This window comes from Macaca fascicularis, chromosome 14, assembly GCF_037993035.2.
Source record: "Macaca fascicularis isolate 582-1 chromosome 14, T2T-MFA8v1.1".
NCBI lineage: Eukaryota > Metazoa > Chordata > Mammalia > Primates > Cercopithecidae > Macaca > Macaca fascicularis.
In genome coordinates this window covers 18063800-18077600 of record NC_088388.1, presented here as the reverse complement: position 1 = coordinate 18077600, position 13801 = coordinate 18063800, and the positions used below count along the sequence as shown (strand labels likewise).

General features: G+C 47.7%; 1 protein-coding gene across 12 annotated transcripts in view; it reads right to left on the bottom strand.

The window, feature by feature from the left end:
• The window catches only part of FNBP4 (formin binding protein 4), a 54225-nt gene extending 41176 nt beyond the window's left edge, over nucleotides 1-13049 (bottom strand). For 6 of the 12 annotated variants that reach the window (XR_012423224.1, XR_012423226.1, XR_012423225.1 and 3 more), the window contains exons 1-2: nucleotides 11703-11965; nucleotides 9827-9919 (exon numbers count right to left, since the gene is read on the bottom strand). Coding sequence is in view for 3 of the 12 variants with exons in the window: in XM_005577915.5 (XP_005577972.1) it covers nucleotides 9827-9919; nucleotides 11703-11928 (319 nt within the window). In the remaining 9 variants the exon portion in view is untranslated. Of the gene's footprint in view, nucleotides 1-9826; nucleotides 9920-11702; nucleotides 11966-12306; nucleotides 12490-12988 lie in introns of those variants that run through there. The other 6 variants (XR_012423227.1, XR_012423229.1, XR_012423228.1 and 3 more) reach the window with 2 other exon arrangements.
• Nucleotides 13050-13801: the final 752 nt, after the last annotated feature.

The following is a 13801-nucleotide window of genomic DNA, read 5'->3' as shown; positions in this document are numbered from 1 at the left end:
TTCTGTATGTAGGTAAGTCTTTTTTTTTGTTTGTTATACTTTAAGTTCTAGGGTACATGTGCACAACGTGCAGGTTTGTTACATATGTATACATGTACCATGTTGGTTTGCTGCACGCATTAACTCATCATTTACATTAGGTATTTCTCCTACGGCTATCCCTCCCTCCTCTCCCCACCCTACGACAGGCCGTGGTGTGTGATGTTCCCCACCTTCTGTCCAAATGTTCTCATTGTTCAATTCCCACCTATAAGTGAGAATATGTGCTGTTTGGTTTTCTGTCCTTGCGATAGATTGCTCAGAGTGATGGTTTCCAGCTTTATCCATGTCCCTACAAATGACACAAACTCATCCTTTTTTACGGCTGCATAGTATTCCATGGTGTATATGTGCCACATTTTCTTAATCCAGTCTATCATTGATGGACACTTGGGTTGGTTCCAAGTCTTTGCTATTGTGAATAGTGCCGCAGTAAACATAACGTGTGCATGTGTCTTTATAGTCGCATAATTTATAATCCTTGGGGTATATACCCAGTAACAGGACCGCTGGGTCAAATGGTATTTCTAGTTCTAGATCCTTGAGGAATCACCACAGTCTTCCACAATGGTTGAACAAGTTTACACTCCCACCAACAGTGTAAAAGCATTCCTATTTCTCCACATCCTCTCCAGCATATGCAGGTAATTTCTTAAATAGCAAATTTTTTTTTTTTTGAGATGGGGTCTTGCTCTGTTGCCCAGGCTGGAGTGCAGTGGCGCAATCTCGGCTCACTGCAACCTCCACGTTCAGGGTTCAGCAATTCTCCTGCCTCAACCTCCCAAGTAGCTGGGATTACAGGTGTGTGCCACTACACCCAGGTAATGTTTGTATTTTTGGTAGAGATGGGGTTTCACCATGTTGGCCTAGCTGCTCTTGGACTCCTGATCTCAAGTGATCTGCCACTTTGGCCTCCCAAACCCCAAAGTGTTGTGATTACAGGCATGAGCCACCACACACAGCCTCTAAACACCAATTTCTAAAATTTGATTGATTTATGTATATATGTATGTAAGAGATAGGTTCTTGCTCTACTGCCAAGGCTGGAAGCAGCGGATCACTACAGCCTCAAACTCCTGGCCTCAAATGATTCTCTTGCCTGAGCATCCTGAGTGGATGACGAGCGGCACAACCCCCCATGCCTGGCTAATTTCTTTTATGCAGAGACGCAATCTCCTATGTTGCCTGGGCTGGTCTCATTCTGTCCTCATGTGATCCTCCTGCCTTGACTTCCCAAAATGTTAGGCAAAATTTTTCATTTCTTTTTTTTTGAGACAGGGTCTCACTCTACCACAAATGAACTGGTGCAATCACAGCTCACTGCAGCCTTGACCTCCTGAGCTCAACTGATCTTCCCACCTCAATCAGACTCCTGTATAGCTGGGACTAGAGATGCGCACCACTGCACCTGGCTAACTTTTGTAGAGACGGGGTTTTGCCACGTTGCCTAGGCTGGTCTTGAACTCCTGGGCACAAGCCATCTTCCCACCTCAGACTCCCATGTAGCTAGGACTACAGGCCTATGCCACCACACTTGGCATTTTTTTTTAAAAGTACAGACAAGGTTTCAATCTGTTGCCCAGTTTGGTCTCGAATTCCTGAGCTCAAGCAAATCCTCTGCCTCAGCCTCCCAAAGTGCTGACATTACAGGTGTGAGCCACCTCGCCTGACCACAGTAGTATTTTAAACTGGTAAGAAAGATATTTACATGGATGTTTCTGGACAGGCATGGTGGCTCATGCCTATAATGCCAGCACTTTGGGAGGCAGAGGCGGGGGGATCACGAGGTCAGGAGATCGAGACCATCCTGGCCAACATGGTGAAATCTCGCCTCTACTAAGAACACAAAAATTAGCTGGCGGCGGTGGTGCACGCTTGTAATCCCAGCTACTCAGGAGGCTGAGGCGTGAGAATCACTTGAACCCGGGAGGCAGAGACTGCAGTGAGCTGCGATCATGCCACTGCACTCCAGCCTGATGACAGGGCAAGACTCCGTCTTAAAAAAAAAGGAAAAAAAAGAAAAAAAGAAAAAACAAAAAAAAATGAGAGAAATTTGCATGGACGTTTCTTAGACAGTGTCTCTCTTTTTTTTTTTTTGAGACCGAGTCTCGCTCGGTCGCCCAGGCTGGAGTGCAGTGGTGCGATTTCAGCTTGCTGCAAGCTCTGCCTTCTGGGTTCATGCCATTCTCCTGCCTCAGTCTCCCTAGTAGCTGGGACTACAGGTGCCCACCACCGCACCTGGCTAATTTTTTGCATTTTTAGTAGAGATGGGGTTTCACCGTATCAGCCAGGATGGTCTTGATCTCCTGACCTCATGATCCACCCGCCTCGGCCTCCCAAAGTGCTGAGATTACAGGTGTGAGCCACCGCACCCGCCCGTGGTTTTTGTTTTTGTTTTTTTTTTGAGATGGAGTCTCATACTGTCACCCAGGATGGAGTACAGTGGCACAATCTCAGCTCAGTGCAACCTCTGCCTCCCAGGTTCAGGCAATTCTCTTGCCTCAGCCTCCCGAGTAGCTAGGATTAACAGGCACATGCCACCACAGCTGGCTAATTTTTGTACTTTTAGTAGACATGGGGTTTCACTATGTTGGCCAGGCTGGTCTCAAACTCCTGACCTCAAGTGATCTGCCCTCCTCGGCATCCCACGGTGTTGGGATTACAGGCGTGAGCCCTGCACCTGGCTTTTTTTTTTTTTGATATGGAGTTTCGCTCTTCTTTCCCAGGGCTGGAGTGCAATGGTGTAATCTTGACTCACTGCAACCTCCGCCTCCCAGATTCAAGCAATTCTCCAGCCTTGGCCTCATGAGTAGCTGGGATTACAGGCGTGCGCCACCACACCTGGCAAATTTTTTTGTATTTTTTAGAGATGGGGTTTCACCATGTTGGCCAAGCTGCTCTCACACGCCTAACTTCAAGTGATCGGCCTGCCTTGGCCTCCAAAAGTGCTGAAATTACAGGCGTGAGCCACCACGCCCGGCCCAATTTTCTTGATGTTCTGAACAAAAGGTATTCAGCTTTGTAAGAGCAGAACTACCAAAGGAGAAACTTCTGTATGAAAAAATGCTGCACTTTAGTATTCAGTACTGATGGATTCTGGAAAGGAGGGTGGGAAATTATATTTTTAAATAAAAATACTGGCTGGGCACAGTGGCTCATGCCTGTAATCCTAGCACTCTGGAACGCCAAGGCGGGCGGATGACCTGAGGTCAGGAGTGCCAGTGTAGCTTGGCCAACACGGTAACTGTCTCTACCAAAAATTCAAAAAAATTAGCTGGGGTTGGTGGTGCACGCCTGTAATTCCAGCTGCTTGGGAGGCTGAGGCAGGAGAATCACTTGAACGCAGGAGGCGGAGGTTACAGTGAGCCGAGGCTGTGCCATTGCACTCCAACCTGGGGAACAAGAACAAAACTCTATCTCAAAATAAATTAATTAAAAATAAAAACACTTCTAATGACAATCATAGATATAATCACTTTTGGTAAAAAGTTTCAATCAGGCAAGCTGCATGGTATTTTCATCACAAAATTCCCCAACAAGAGGTAGTTCCCCAGGTCCACAGGCAAAATAGGTTCTGCCTATTCCCTTTCTTCACCTAACAGCTTTTCACCTATGGACATAAAACTTCTTCTACACTCCTAAAAACATAATAAATTAGCCAAGAAAATGAAAATTATTAAGCCTAGTGTTTGTAAGAAATTCAGAGAGACATCATAAGTTGATCAAACTTTTTTTTTTTTTTTTGAGACAGTCTTGCTCTGTCGCCCAGGATGAAATGCAGTCGCACAATCTCGACTCACTGCAGCCTCTGTTTCCTGGGTTCAAGCAATTCTCCTGCCTCAGCCTACCAAGTAGCTGGGATTACAGGTGTGTGCCAATGTAATTTTTGTATTTTTTTGGTTTTTGGTTTTTTTTTGGAGATGGAGTCTCACTGTTGCCCAGGCTGGAGCGCAGCAGTGCGACCTCGGCTCACTGCAACCTCTGCCTCCCAGGTTCAAGCCATTTTCCTGCCTCAGGATCCCGAGCAGTTGGAATTACAGGCGTGCACCACCAACCCCAGCTAATTTTTTTGTATTTTTAATAGAGACGGGATTTCACCATGTTGGCCAGGCTGGTCTAGAACTCCTGACCTCAGGTGATTCACCTGCTTCAGGCTCCCAAAGTGCTGGGATTACAGGCGTGAGCCATCACGCCCAGCCTTTTGTATTTTCAGTAGAGACAGGGTTTCACCATGTTGCCAGGCTGGTCTCGAACTCTTGACCTCAGGTGAGCCACCTCCCTCAGCCTCCCATAGTGTTGGGATTACAGGCGGCAGCCACAGTGGCCGCCTAGATCCCACATATCTTAAGTGACATTTGGTAACAGGTTCCAAGAGCTACAAAACTCAAGTTTTTTTATACAGTCTCATCTTTGAGGCTAAAATACCAAGACATAACTCCAAAAAAACTTTGCTCAAAGCTTCTGGTGGCTTGCTTTAAACAACTAAAATCTGTAAACACTCAAATGCTCGCAAATAGTGGACTGGCAAAGCAAATTATAGGACATACCTGATTTATTACCATTTTGTGATAAATCAGACTATTATAGAATCACATGAAATATTACTAAAGGGATTAAAAGTAATGCTAAAGGAATAAAAGCAAGTCAAAAATACACACAAAATTTAATTAAACCTCAGAAAATACAGAGTATATACTGCTAACAGGCATGAAGTTAGAGTAACACTGAAAATAAACGTTCACATTATCAGGTAAAATTGCTTTATCTTAGAAAAATCTTAGAGGCGGGGCGCAGTCGCTCACTGCTCTAATCCCAGTACTTTGGGAGGCTGAGACGAGCAGATCACGAGGTCAGGAGGTCAAGACCAGCCTGGCCAAGATGCTGAAACCCTGTCTCTACTAAAAATACAAACAAAAATTAGCTGGGCATGGTGGCACGCGCCAGTAATCCCAGCTACTAGCGAGGCTGAAGCAGGAGAATCGCTCTAACTTAGGCGACGGAGGTTGCAGTGAGCCAAGATCATGCCACTGCACTCCAGCCTGGGCAACAGAGCAAGACTCCATCTCAAAGTTAAAAAAAAAAAAAAAAAAGAGAGAGAAAAAAATCTTAGAAACAAAAACAACAGGATGATCGTGATGGCTGACATCTATAATCCTAGCATTTTGGGAGGCCAAGTAAGGAGGATCACTTGAGCCTCCTTGAGACCAGCCTGGGCAATAGAGTGAGACGATGTCTATATAAAGAAAAAAAAATTTATTAAAAACAACAAAGCTGGCCAGGTGCCTCTGACCTATGAGCAGGTACTAAAGAACTCCAAGAATTTAATTTTTTTTTTTTTTTTTTTTTTTTGAGACGGAGTCTTGCTCTGTCACCCAGGCTGGAGTGCAGTGGCCGGATCTCAGCTCACTGCAAGCTCCGCCTCCCGGGTTTACGCCGTTCTCCTGCCTCAGCCTCCCGAGTAGCTGGGACTACAGGCGCCCGCCACCTCGCCCGGCTAGTTTTTTTGTATTTTTTAGTAGAGACGGGGTTTCACCGTGTTAGCCGGGATCGTCTCTCGATCTCCTGGCCTTGTGATCCGCCCGTCTCGGCCTCCCAAAGTGCTGGGATTACAGGCTTGAGCCACCGCGCCCGGCCTTTTTTTTTTTTTTTTTTTTTTTTTGAGACAAAGTTTCACTCGTTGCCCAGGTTGGAGTGCAATGGCGCAATCTTGGCTCACTGCAACCTCTGCCTCCTGGGTTCAAGTGATTTTCCTGCCTCAGCGTCCTGAGTAGCTGGGATTACAGGCACGTGCCACCATTCCCAGCTAGTTTTATATTTTTAGTAGAGACGGGGTTTCTCCATGTTGGTCAGGCTGGTCTTGAACTCCAGACCTCAGGTGATCCACCAGCATCAGCCTCCCAAAGTGCAGGGATTACAGGCGTGAGTCACAGCGCCTAGCCGTTTTTTTCTTTTTTGAGATGGAATCTTACTCTGTCACCCAGGCTGGGGTGCAATGGCGTGGTCTAGCTCACTGCAACCTCCGCCTCCCGGGTCCAAGCGATTCTCCCACCTCAGCCTCGCAAGTAGCTGGGACTACAGGTGCATGCCACCATGCCCAGCTAATTTTTGTATTTTTAGTAGAGATGGGGTTTCACCATGTTGGCCAGGCTGGTCTTGAACTCCTGACCTTGTCATCCGCCCACCTTGGCCGCCCAAAGTGCGGGATTACATGCGTGAACCACTGCGCCCGGCCTTGGTGTTTTTTCTTTGAGATGGAGTTTCGCTCTGTCACCAGGCTGGAGTGCAGTGGCACGATCTTGGCTCACTGCAACCTCCACCTCCTGGGTTCAAGTGATTCTCCCACCTCAGTCTCCTGAGTAGCTGGAGCTACAGGTGCGCGCCACCACACCCAACTAATTTTTGTATTTTTAGTAGAGATGGGGTTTCACCATGTTGGCCAGGATGGTCTCGATCTCTTGGCCTTGTGATCTGCCTGCCTTAGCCTCCCAAAGTGCTGGGATTACAGGCCTGAGCCGCCGTGCCCCGCCTATTTTTTATGTGTATTTTTTTGACACAGGGTCTCATTCTGTCACCTAGGCTGGATTGTAGTGGCATGATCATATAGCTCACTGCCGCCTTGAACTCCTGGGCTCAAGCGATCCTCCTGCCTCAGTCTCCCAAGTAGCTAGGACCACAGGTGATCAGCACGTCCAGCTCATTTTTAATTTTTTTTGTAGAGATGGGGGTCTTGGCCAGGCGCGATGGCTCATGCCTATAATCCCAGCACTTTGGGAGGCTGAGGCAGGTAGATTACTTGACGTCTGGAGTTCCAGACCAACCTGGCCAACATGGCGAACGCTGTCTCTACTGAAAATACGAAAATTAGCTGGGCATGGTGGTGTGGGCCTGTAATCCCAGCTACTTGGAAGGATGAAGAAGGACAATTGCCGGAACCCAGGAGACAGAGGCTGCAGTGAGCTGAGATCACGCCACTGCACTCCAGCCTAGGCAATAGAGACTCTGACTCAAAAAAAAAAAAAAAAGAAAAAAAAAGAGATGAGGGTCTCTCTGCTGCCTAGGCTGGTCTTGAACTCTAGGCTTCAAGTGATCCTCCTAACTCAGCCTCCCAAAGCACTGGGATTACAGGCGTGAGCCACCATGCCTGGCAAGAATTTCATTTCTTTAAAAACTCCATTTTGGGGGGTGTTAAAAACTAAGCTCCTGGGCTGGGCACAAGGGCTCATGCCTGTAATCCCAGCACTTTGGAAGGCCAAGGAGGAAAAAAATCACTTAAATTCTGGAGTTGTAAGAACAAGTCCTTGACTACTATTAAGATTAAGATGTGTTGCAGGCTAGGCATGGTGGCTCAGACCTGTGATCACCGCACTTTGGGAGTCCAAGGCAGGTGGATCACTTGAGGTCAGGAGTTCAAGACCAGCCTGGCCAACATGGCAAAACCCTGTCTACTAAAAATACAAAAATTAGCCAGTAATCCCAGCTACTCAGGAGAGCCTGGCCAACATGGCGAAACCCCGTCTCTACTGAAAATACAAAAATTAGCCAGTAATCCCAGCTACTCAGGAGGGTGACGTAGGATAAATCAACCCGGGAGGCAGAGGTTGCAGTGAGCCAAGATCCCGCCACTGCACTTAAACTCAAACTCAAAAAAAAAAAAGACTTGTTGCTACTTAAAGCCTGAGAAAGCATGGTCATTCTTCAGAGCCATAGTTTTTTTTTTTTTTCTTTTTGAGATGAAGTCTTGCTCTGTCGCCCAGGCTGGAGTGCAGTGGTGTGATCTCAGCTCACTGCAAGCTCCACCTCCCAGGTTCACACCATTCTCCTGCCTCAGCCTCCCGAGTAGCTGGGACTACAGGCACCTGCCACCATGCCCAGCTATTTTTTTGTATTTTTAGTAGACACTGAGTTTCACCATGTTAGCCAGGATGGTCTTGATCTCCTGACCTCGTGATCCACCCGCCTCGGCCTACCAAAGTGCTGGGATTATAGGTGTGAGCCACTGCACCCGGCCCAGAGCCATAATTTTTAGCCGTCTTTTTTTGAGAGAGGTATTGACCCCTCAAACCTCAACATTCTTACTTACCTTTAAGAATTGATGCCACACAATTTGTGTATCAACTACCTATATCAGGCAGTAAATTATTTCTTAGGTATATACCTCTTATGGCTTGAATGTGCCCCTAAAAAGGATGTTTTGGAAATTAAATCCCCAGTGCAACAGTGTTGGGAGGTAGGCGCCTAATGGAAGGTGTTGACATCATGAGAGGACATTCAAACCACAGGAGTAATCAAGGAAGTTTCTCCTAGAAACATTTAAATTTATATGTTATGTATTTATTTGAGACAGGTTCTCACTCTGTCGCCCAGGCTGGAGTGCAGTGGCAAAACCTCAGTTCACTGCAACCTCCGCCTCCTGAGTAGTTGTGATTATAGGTGTGCACCACCATGCCCAGCTAATTTTTATGTTTTTAGTAGAGATAGGGTTTCACCATGTTGGCCAGGCTGGTCTCGAACTCCTTAACTCAGATGATCCGCCTGTCTCAGACTACCAAAGTGCTGTGATTACAGGCGTGAGCTACAGCTCCTGGCTAAATTCTACATATTTTAAATGTGTTAAGTCTCAAATGAAATAACATGCAGTTTGCAAATACAAAATGGTATAATGTAGTTCTGAAATTTCTCTCACATTCAAATTTTAGCTTTCTAACTAACCCACACTGGGGTGTTTTGTTTGTTTGCTTTTTTTTAGGTGGCAAATGGTAGGAGAGAGGAATAAGCATCTATCATTTTATGCATCGAATAGTACAAAAAGTATTCTGAACTGAAAAGAAATTACTACCAATTATAGAGTATTTAATATTAAAACACATTTTACTCTTCCAAGATACAGAGTGGAGAAAATTAACATTCTTGGCACTTACTATGTCACATCTGTAACTATCTCAGAGATAAAACATCCATTTTACAGATTAATGAGGTCCAATCCAATTAGTAATTGTCCCAAAGTCTAAGTGTGAATGCCAGAGTGATGAATTGAACCCAGGTTTGTATACAAAACCACTGTTGCAACTAGCACATTCGTTTGTACTTCAAAATATTTAATAAGCTCGATTTCCAGGTCCACCAATGTTTGTTAGGTAACCAATCAAGCCAGAGTGTTAGAAAAGAAATAGGAGTTGGCATGCCTAATGAACACCAAGCTAGTGGGAGGACCAGAAAACTAGTTATAAAACAGCATCAGGGAAAAAAATAGTAAAAAAAGGTTTTGGGTAAAGAAAAACAACGGCCGGGCGTGGTGGCTCAAGCCTGTAATCCCAGCACTTTGGGAGGCCGAGACGGGTGGATCACGAGGTCAGGAGATAGAGACCATCCTGGCTAACACGGTGAAACCCCGTCTCTACTAAAAAAATACAAAAACAAACTAGCCGGGCGAAGTGGCGGGTGCCTGTAGTCCCAGCTACTCGGGAGGCTGAGGCGGGAGAATGGCGTGAACCCGGGAGGCGGAGCTTGCAGTGAGCTGAGATCCGGTCACCGCACTCCAGCCTGGGTGACAGAGCGAGACTCCGTCTCAAAAAAAAAAAAAAGAAAAAGAAAAACAACAAATTTTCCACTGGTCAAAGTGTATATACATCAACATTCTCTCACAAACAAAAAAATCTTAAATCATATTTTTGGGAGAAATAACGTTAGCAACTGTAAAGCATTCAACAAAACATTCTATGTACAAACCCAACTTGACTTTAATGAAGGACGTGCGAGAAAAAATGTACAAAACAAAACAAAATCATACCTGTTGCTTTAACAGCTGTGGGTCTAGTGGTCATGACTGGTTTTGGAGGATTCTGAACAACTCTAGGAACCTCCTGCACCGCTTCCTGTTCATCTGGATTAGAAAAAAAAAAAAAAAAGAAAACTATAGTCAGATTCCAGACCAGAGAAAACACTAGAAGTGACAAATCACATCTGGATTAGAGAAAAAAAAAAAAAAAAAAAGAAAACTGTAGTCAGATTCCAGAGAAAACACTAGAGGTGACAAATCAATCGTTCATTTAACCTTTCAGCTCTAAATTCCATCAATTTAAAAAAAGTGCATTTCGGCTGCGCTCGCACCTGTAATCCCAGCACTTTGGGAGGCCAAGACGGGTGCAGGGGGGTGTCACTTGAGGTCAGGGGCTCAAGACCAGTCTGGCCACCATGGTGAAACCCCATCTCTACTAAAAATACAAAAAAAATAAAAAATAAATAAAAAGTAGCTGGGCGTGGTGGCACTCGCCTGTAATCCCAGCTACTCCAGAGGCTGAGGCAGGAGGATCGCTTCAACCCAGGAGGGAGAGGTTACTGCAGCCTGGGCCACAGAAGGAGACTTCATCTCAAAAAAAAAAAAAGGACATTTTGCGGACCCAAATAATTGGGAGATGATAAACACACAGAGCTGGAATCTTTTTTTTTTGTTTTATGAGATGGAGTTTCGCTCTTGTCGCCCATGCTGGTCAAACTCCTGACCTCAAGTGATCTGCCTACCTCGGCCTCCCAAAGTGCTGGGATTACAGGCATGAGCCACCGTGCCCTGGAGTCTCTCATCTGCCTACAAACTTCAACATCAAGGGAAGGCTCTGATCACGGTAAATAAACATTATTAATATAGCTTCATGGCCAGGCGAGGTGGCTCTCGCCTGTACTGATCGCTTGAGCCCTGGAGTTCGAGACCAGCCCAGGCAACATGAAGAAACTCCGTCTTTACTGAAAATACAAAAATTAGTCGGGCATGGCGGCAGGATCCTGTAGTCCCAGCTACCCATGAAGCTAAGGTGGGAAGACCGCTTGAACCCGAGAGGTGGAGGTTGCAGTGAGCCCAAGATCGCGCCACTGCACTCCAGCCTGGGCGACAGATTGAAACCTTGTCTCGAAAACACAAAACAAAACTCTTAAAAAGTTACACCTGCAATACCGACAAATACATACAAAAACAGTAAGTATTTTCCAGGCTATGATAGGACCTTTACAAGACACACCAAACACTGCTATTGGCGGATTTTTTGCAATTAACGACCCAGCGTGATCTCTGAACATCCGAAACAGTAGCGGCTCCTCCCGCGCCTAGCCCCGCAGTCACTTTAAATCCAAGCACCACTCGGGTGAGAACCACACAAATACTTAGAAACCCACCAGCTCCATTTCTCCAGGAGTTTTGCTAGTGTAGGCATGCTTACTGGCTGGAATATTAAAAAGCTTTTTCTAAACGTCTCTATCCCCGTTTTGACAAAACCGAAAGGAGGCAGATGACGTGTGGAAAGGCCTGGTCCACAGTCACAGGCCGCGCACGCGGAAACTCATCCTCACATCCACTCTCTGCATTACCCAAAACCGACCCGGGGCGTTTGGGAGACTCAGGGTGCCCGAACCTCGGTCGTATTTCAAACGTTCCTGGGGCAAGCCCCGCACCAGAGATGGCCCCTCGGGCTTGGCCCGGGCCGAGGGCGCAGAACAAGGCCTGGCCCTTCTGCGGCCCGGAGCCCAGGACCGCCCCGCCTGCAGTCCCGCAGCAGGCAGGCCTCAGAAGCCGACCTCGCCCGCCTCCCTCGCTGGGTCTGGCCAGGCGCCCTCAGCCTGAGGTAGGCCTAGGCTGGCCGCAAGCCCTGAGCTCGAGTTCGGGTCCCCCCGCGCACCCTTGCCTTCTGAAGGCGAGTCGTCCGAGGCCGCGGCGGCAGTCACCGCGGTGGTGGTGGTCGTCGCCGCCGCCGGGGCGGGCTGGCTGGGGACCGCAGCCGTTGAGTCCGGCTCGGTGTCGGGTTCCGGCTCCGGGTCCCGGCCCGGCGTGCTGCCCCGAGGACCCGGCGGAGAGAGCTGCAGGATGGGCCTGCGGCCGGGTACCGCTCGGGACTTCTTCCCCATCGCGAGCCCGAGCGCGAGCAGCGAGCGTCGGGCGGCCGAGAGGGGCGGGCGCTGGACGCTGGGCACTGCGACGCGTAATCAATATTCATGCACCGCGACACCGCCTCCAGCCCGGATCCGCTTTCAACCGGCCGAGCGCGCGCTTGCGCAAGCGCCTCGGGCCCTTCGGTTCTTCTGGCTCCTCGTCACCGGGGGAAAGGGCGGGCTTACCCACGGCGCTAGGTGATTGGCTGTTTTGACCCAGAGAACGGACCCGTGGCCAATGGAAAAGGAAAAAGGGTGAATGTCCAGCCAATAGTGGGGTAGGGCCTGAATTAGAATGACTTCCCCACTTCCGTCGGGTTCCACCCATGCGCTTTCCCTGAGCCTTTTCTTTACCCTCTTGTCCTCCATCTTGTGGCTATTCTTGGTCGAGCGTTCCATGTTGTTTGTCTTCTAGAAAGGTGTGCTTCTGGGCCGAGCGCGCTCACGCTTGTAATGCCAACACTTTCGGAGGCCGAGGCGGGTGGATCACGAGGTCAGGAGTTCAAGACCAGCTTGTCCAAGATGGTGAAACCCCGTCTGTAATAAAAATACAAAAAGAGTAGCCGGGCGCGGTGGCAGGCGCCTGTAATCCTAGCTAATCGGGAGACTGAGGCAGGCGAATCGCTTGAACCCGGCGGCAGAGGTTGCAGTGAGCCGATATCGCGCCACTGCACCCCACCCTGGGCGACAGAGTGAGACAGTCTCAAAGTAAAAAAAGAAAGTTGTGCTGTTTTCTGGGCCCTTCCCCAAGTTTCGCCCTGATTATCGTGGCTTACTTTGGGTATAGTATTGAACATTAAATAGGGCAGTGGGTCTTTTATGCTTTTGTAATTTCTTACAGCCCAAATAGATGTCTCATATTTTCTCGCTTATTAGCTGGGAAAAAACACGAGATATTCCACTACCTACAAGGAAAAAGCCTAAAATTGTTGAGATGGAATCCAGGAACCTTACCAGTTTATCACTACTATCGTCAACCTGCTTTAATTAATTTACCCTTACTTTATAACACTGCCCCCTCTCCCGTCTCTTCTACCTGTGGAGCCTGCCACTTGGAGCATCACCTCCCTGTTTTCCTTTGCACTGGCTGGAATGATGACTGCATCACATGATGGAAGTCTTTTATTCTTTCATCAAGGCGCAATGCAGACGCAGTGCAGGCGTGACCGCTCCTGCCCAGCCGCTTCCTGGCACTTGGCATCTTGTTGACATCCGTCTCCCCTCTAAACTAAGGAATGCGAGTGGTATTTATTTTTATATCCGCAGCAGCTCAGTTCCCACTAAAAATATCTAATACTTAACTGAACTCCATGTGTCAGTCACCAAGCACTTTACACGTAGAATTGCATTTGATTCCCTTTTAAAATGATTATTTCTCATTTTATTTTTAAGTGTCTTGCTCTCTCATCCAGGTTGGAGTAACGTGGCATGTTCATAGCTCACTGCAGCCTCAAACTCCTGGGCTAAAGCCATCCTCTTGCCTCAGCTTACCGTGTAGCTAGGACTACAGTGGTGTGTGCCACCATGCCTGGCTAACTTTTTATTTATTTATTTTTTTTGAGACAGTGTCTCGCTCAGTCGCCCTGTCGCCGGGCCGTAGTGCAGTGGTGCAATCTCGACTTACTGCAGCTTCTGCCCTCCAGGTTCAGGCGACTCTCCTGCCTCAGCCTCCTGAGTAGTTGAGATAACAGGTGTCCACCACCAAGCCTGGCTAATTTTTTTATTTTTAGTATAGACAGGGTTTTGCCATATTGGTCAGGCTGGTCTCAAACTCCTGACCTCAGGTGATGCACCCGCTTTGGCCTCCCAAAGCGCTGGGATTACAGGCGTGAGCCACCATGCCTGGCCC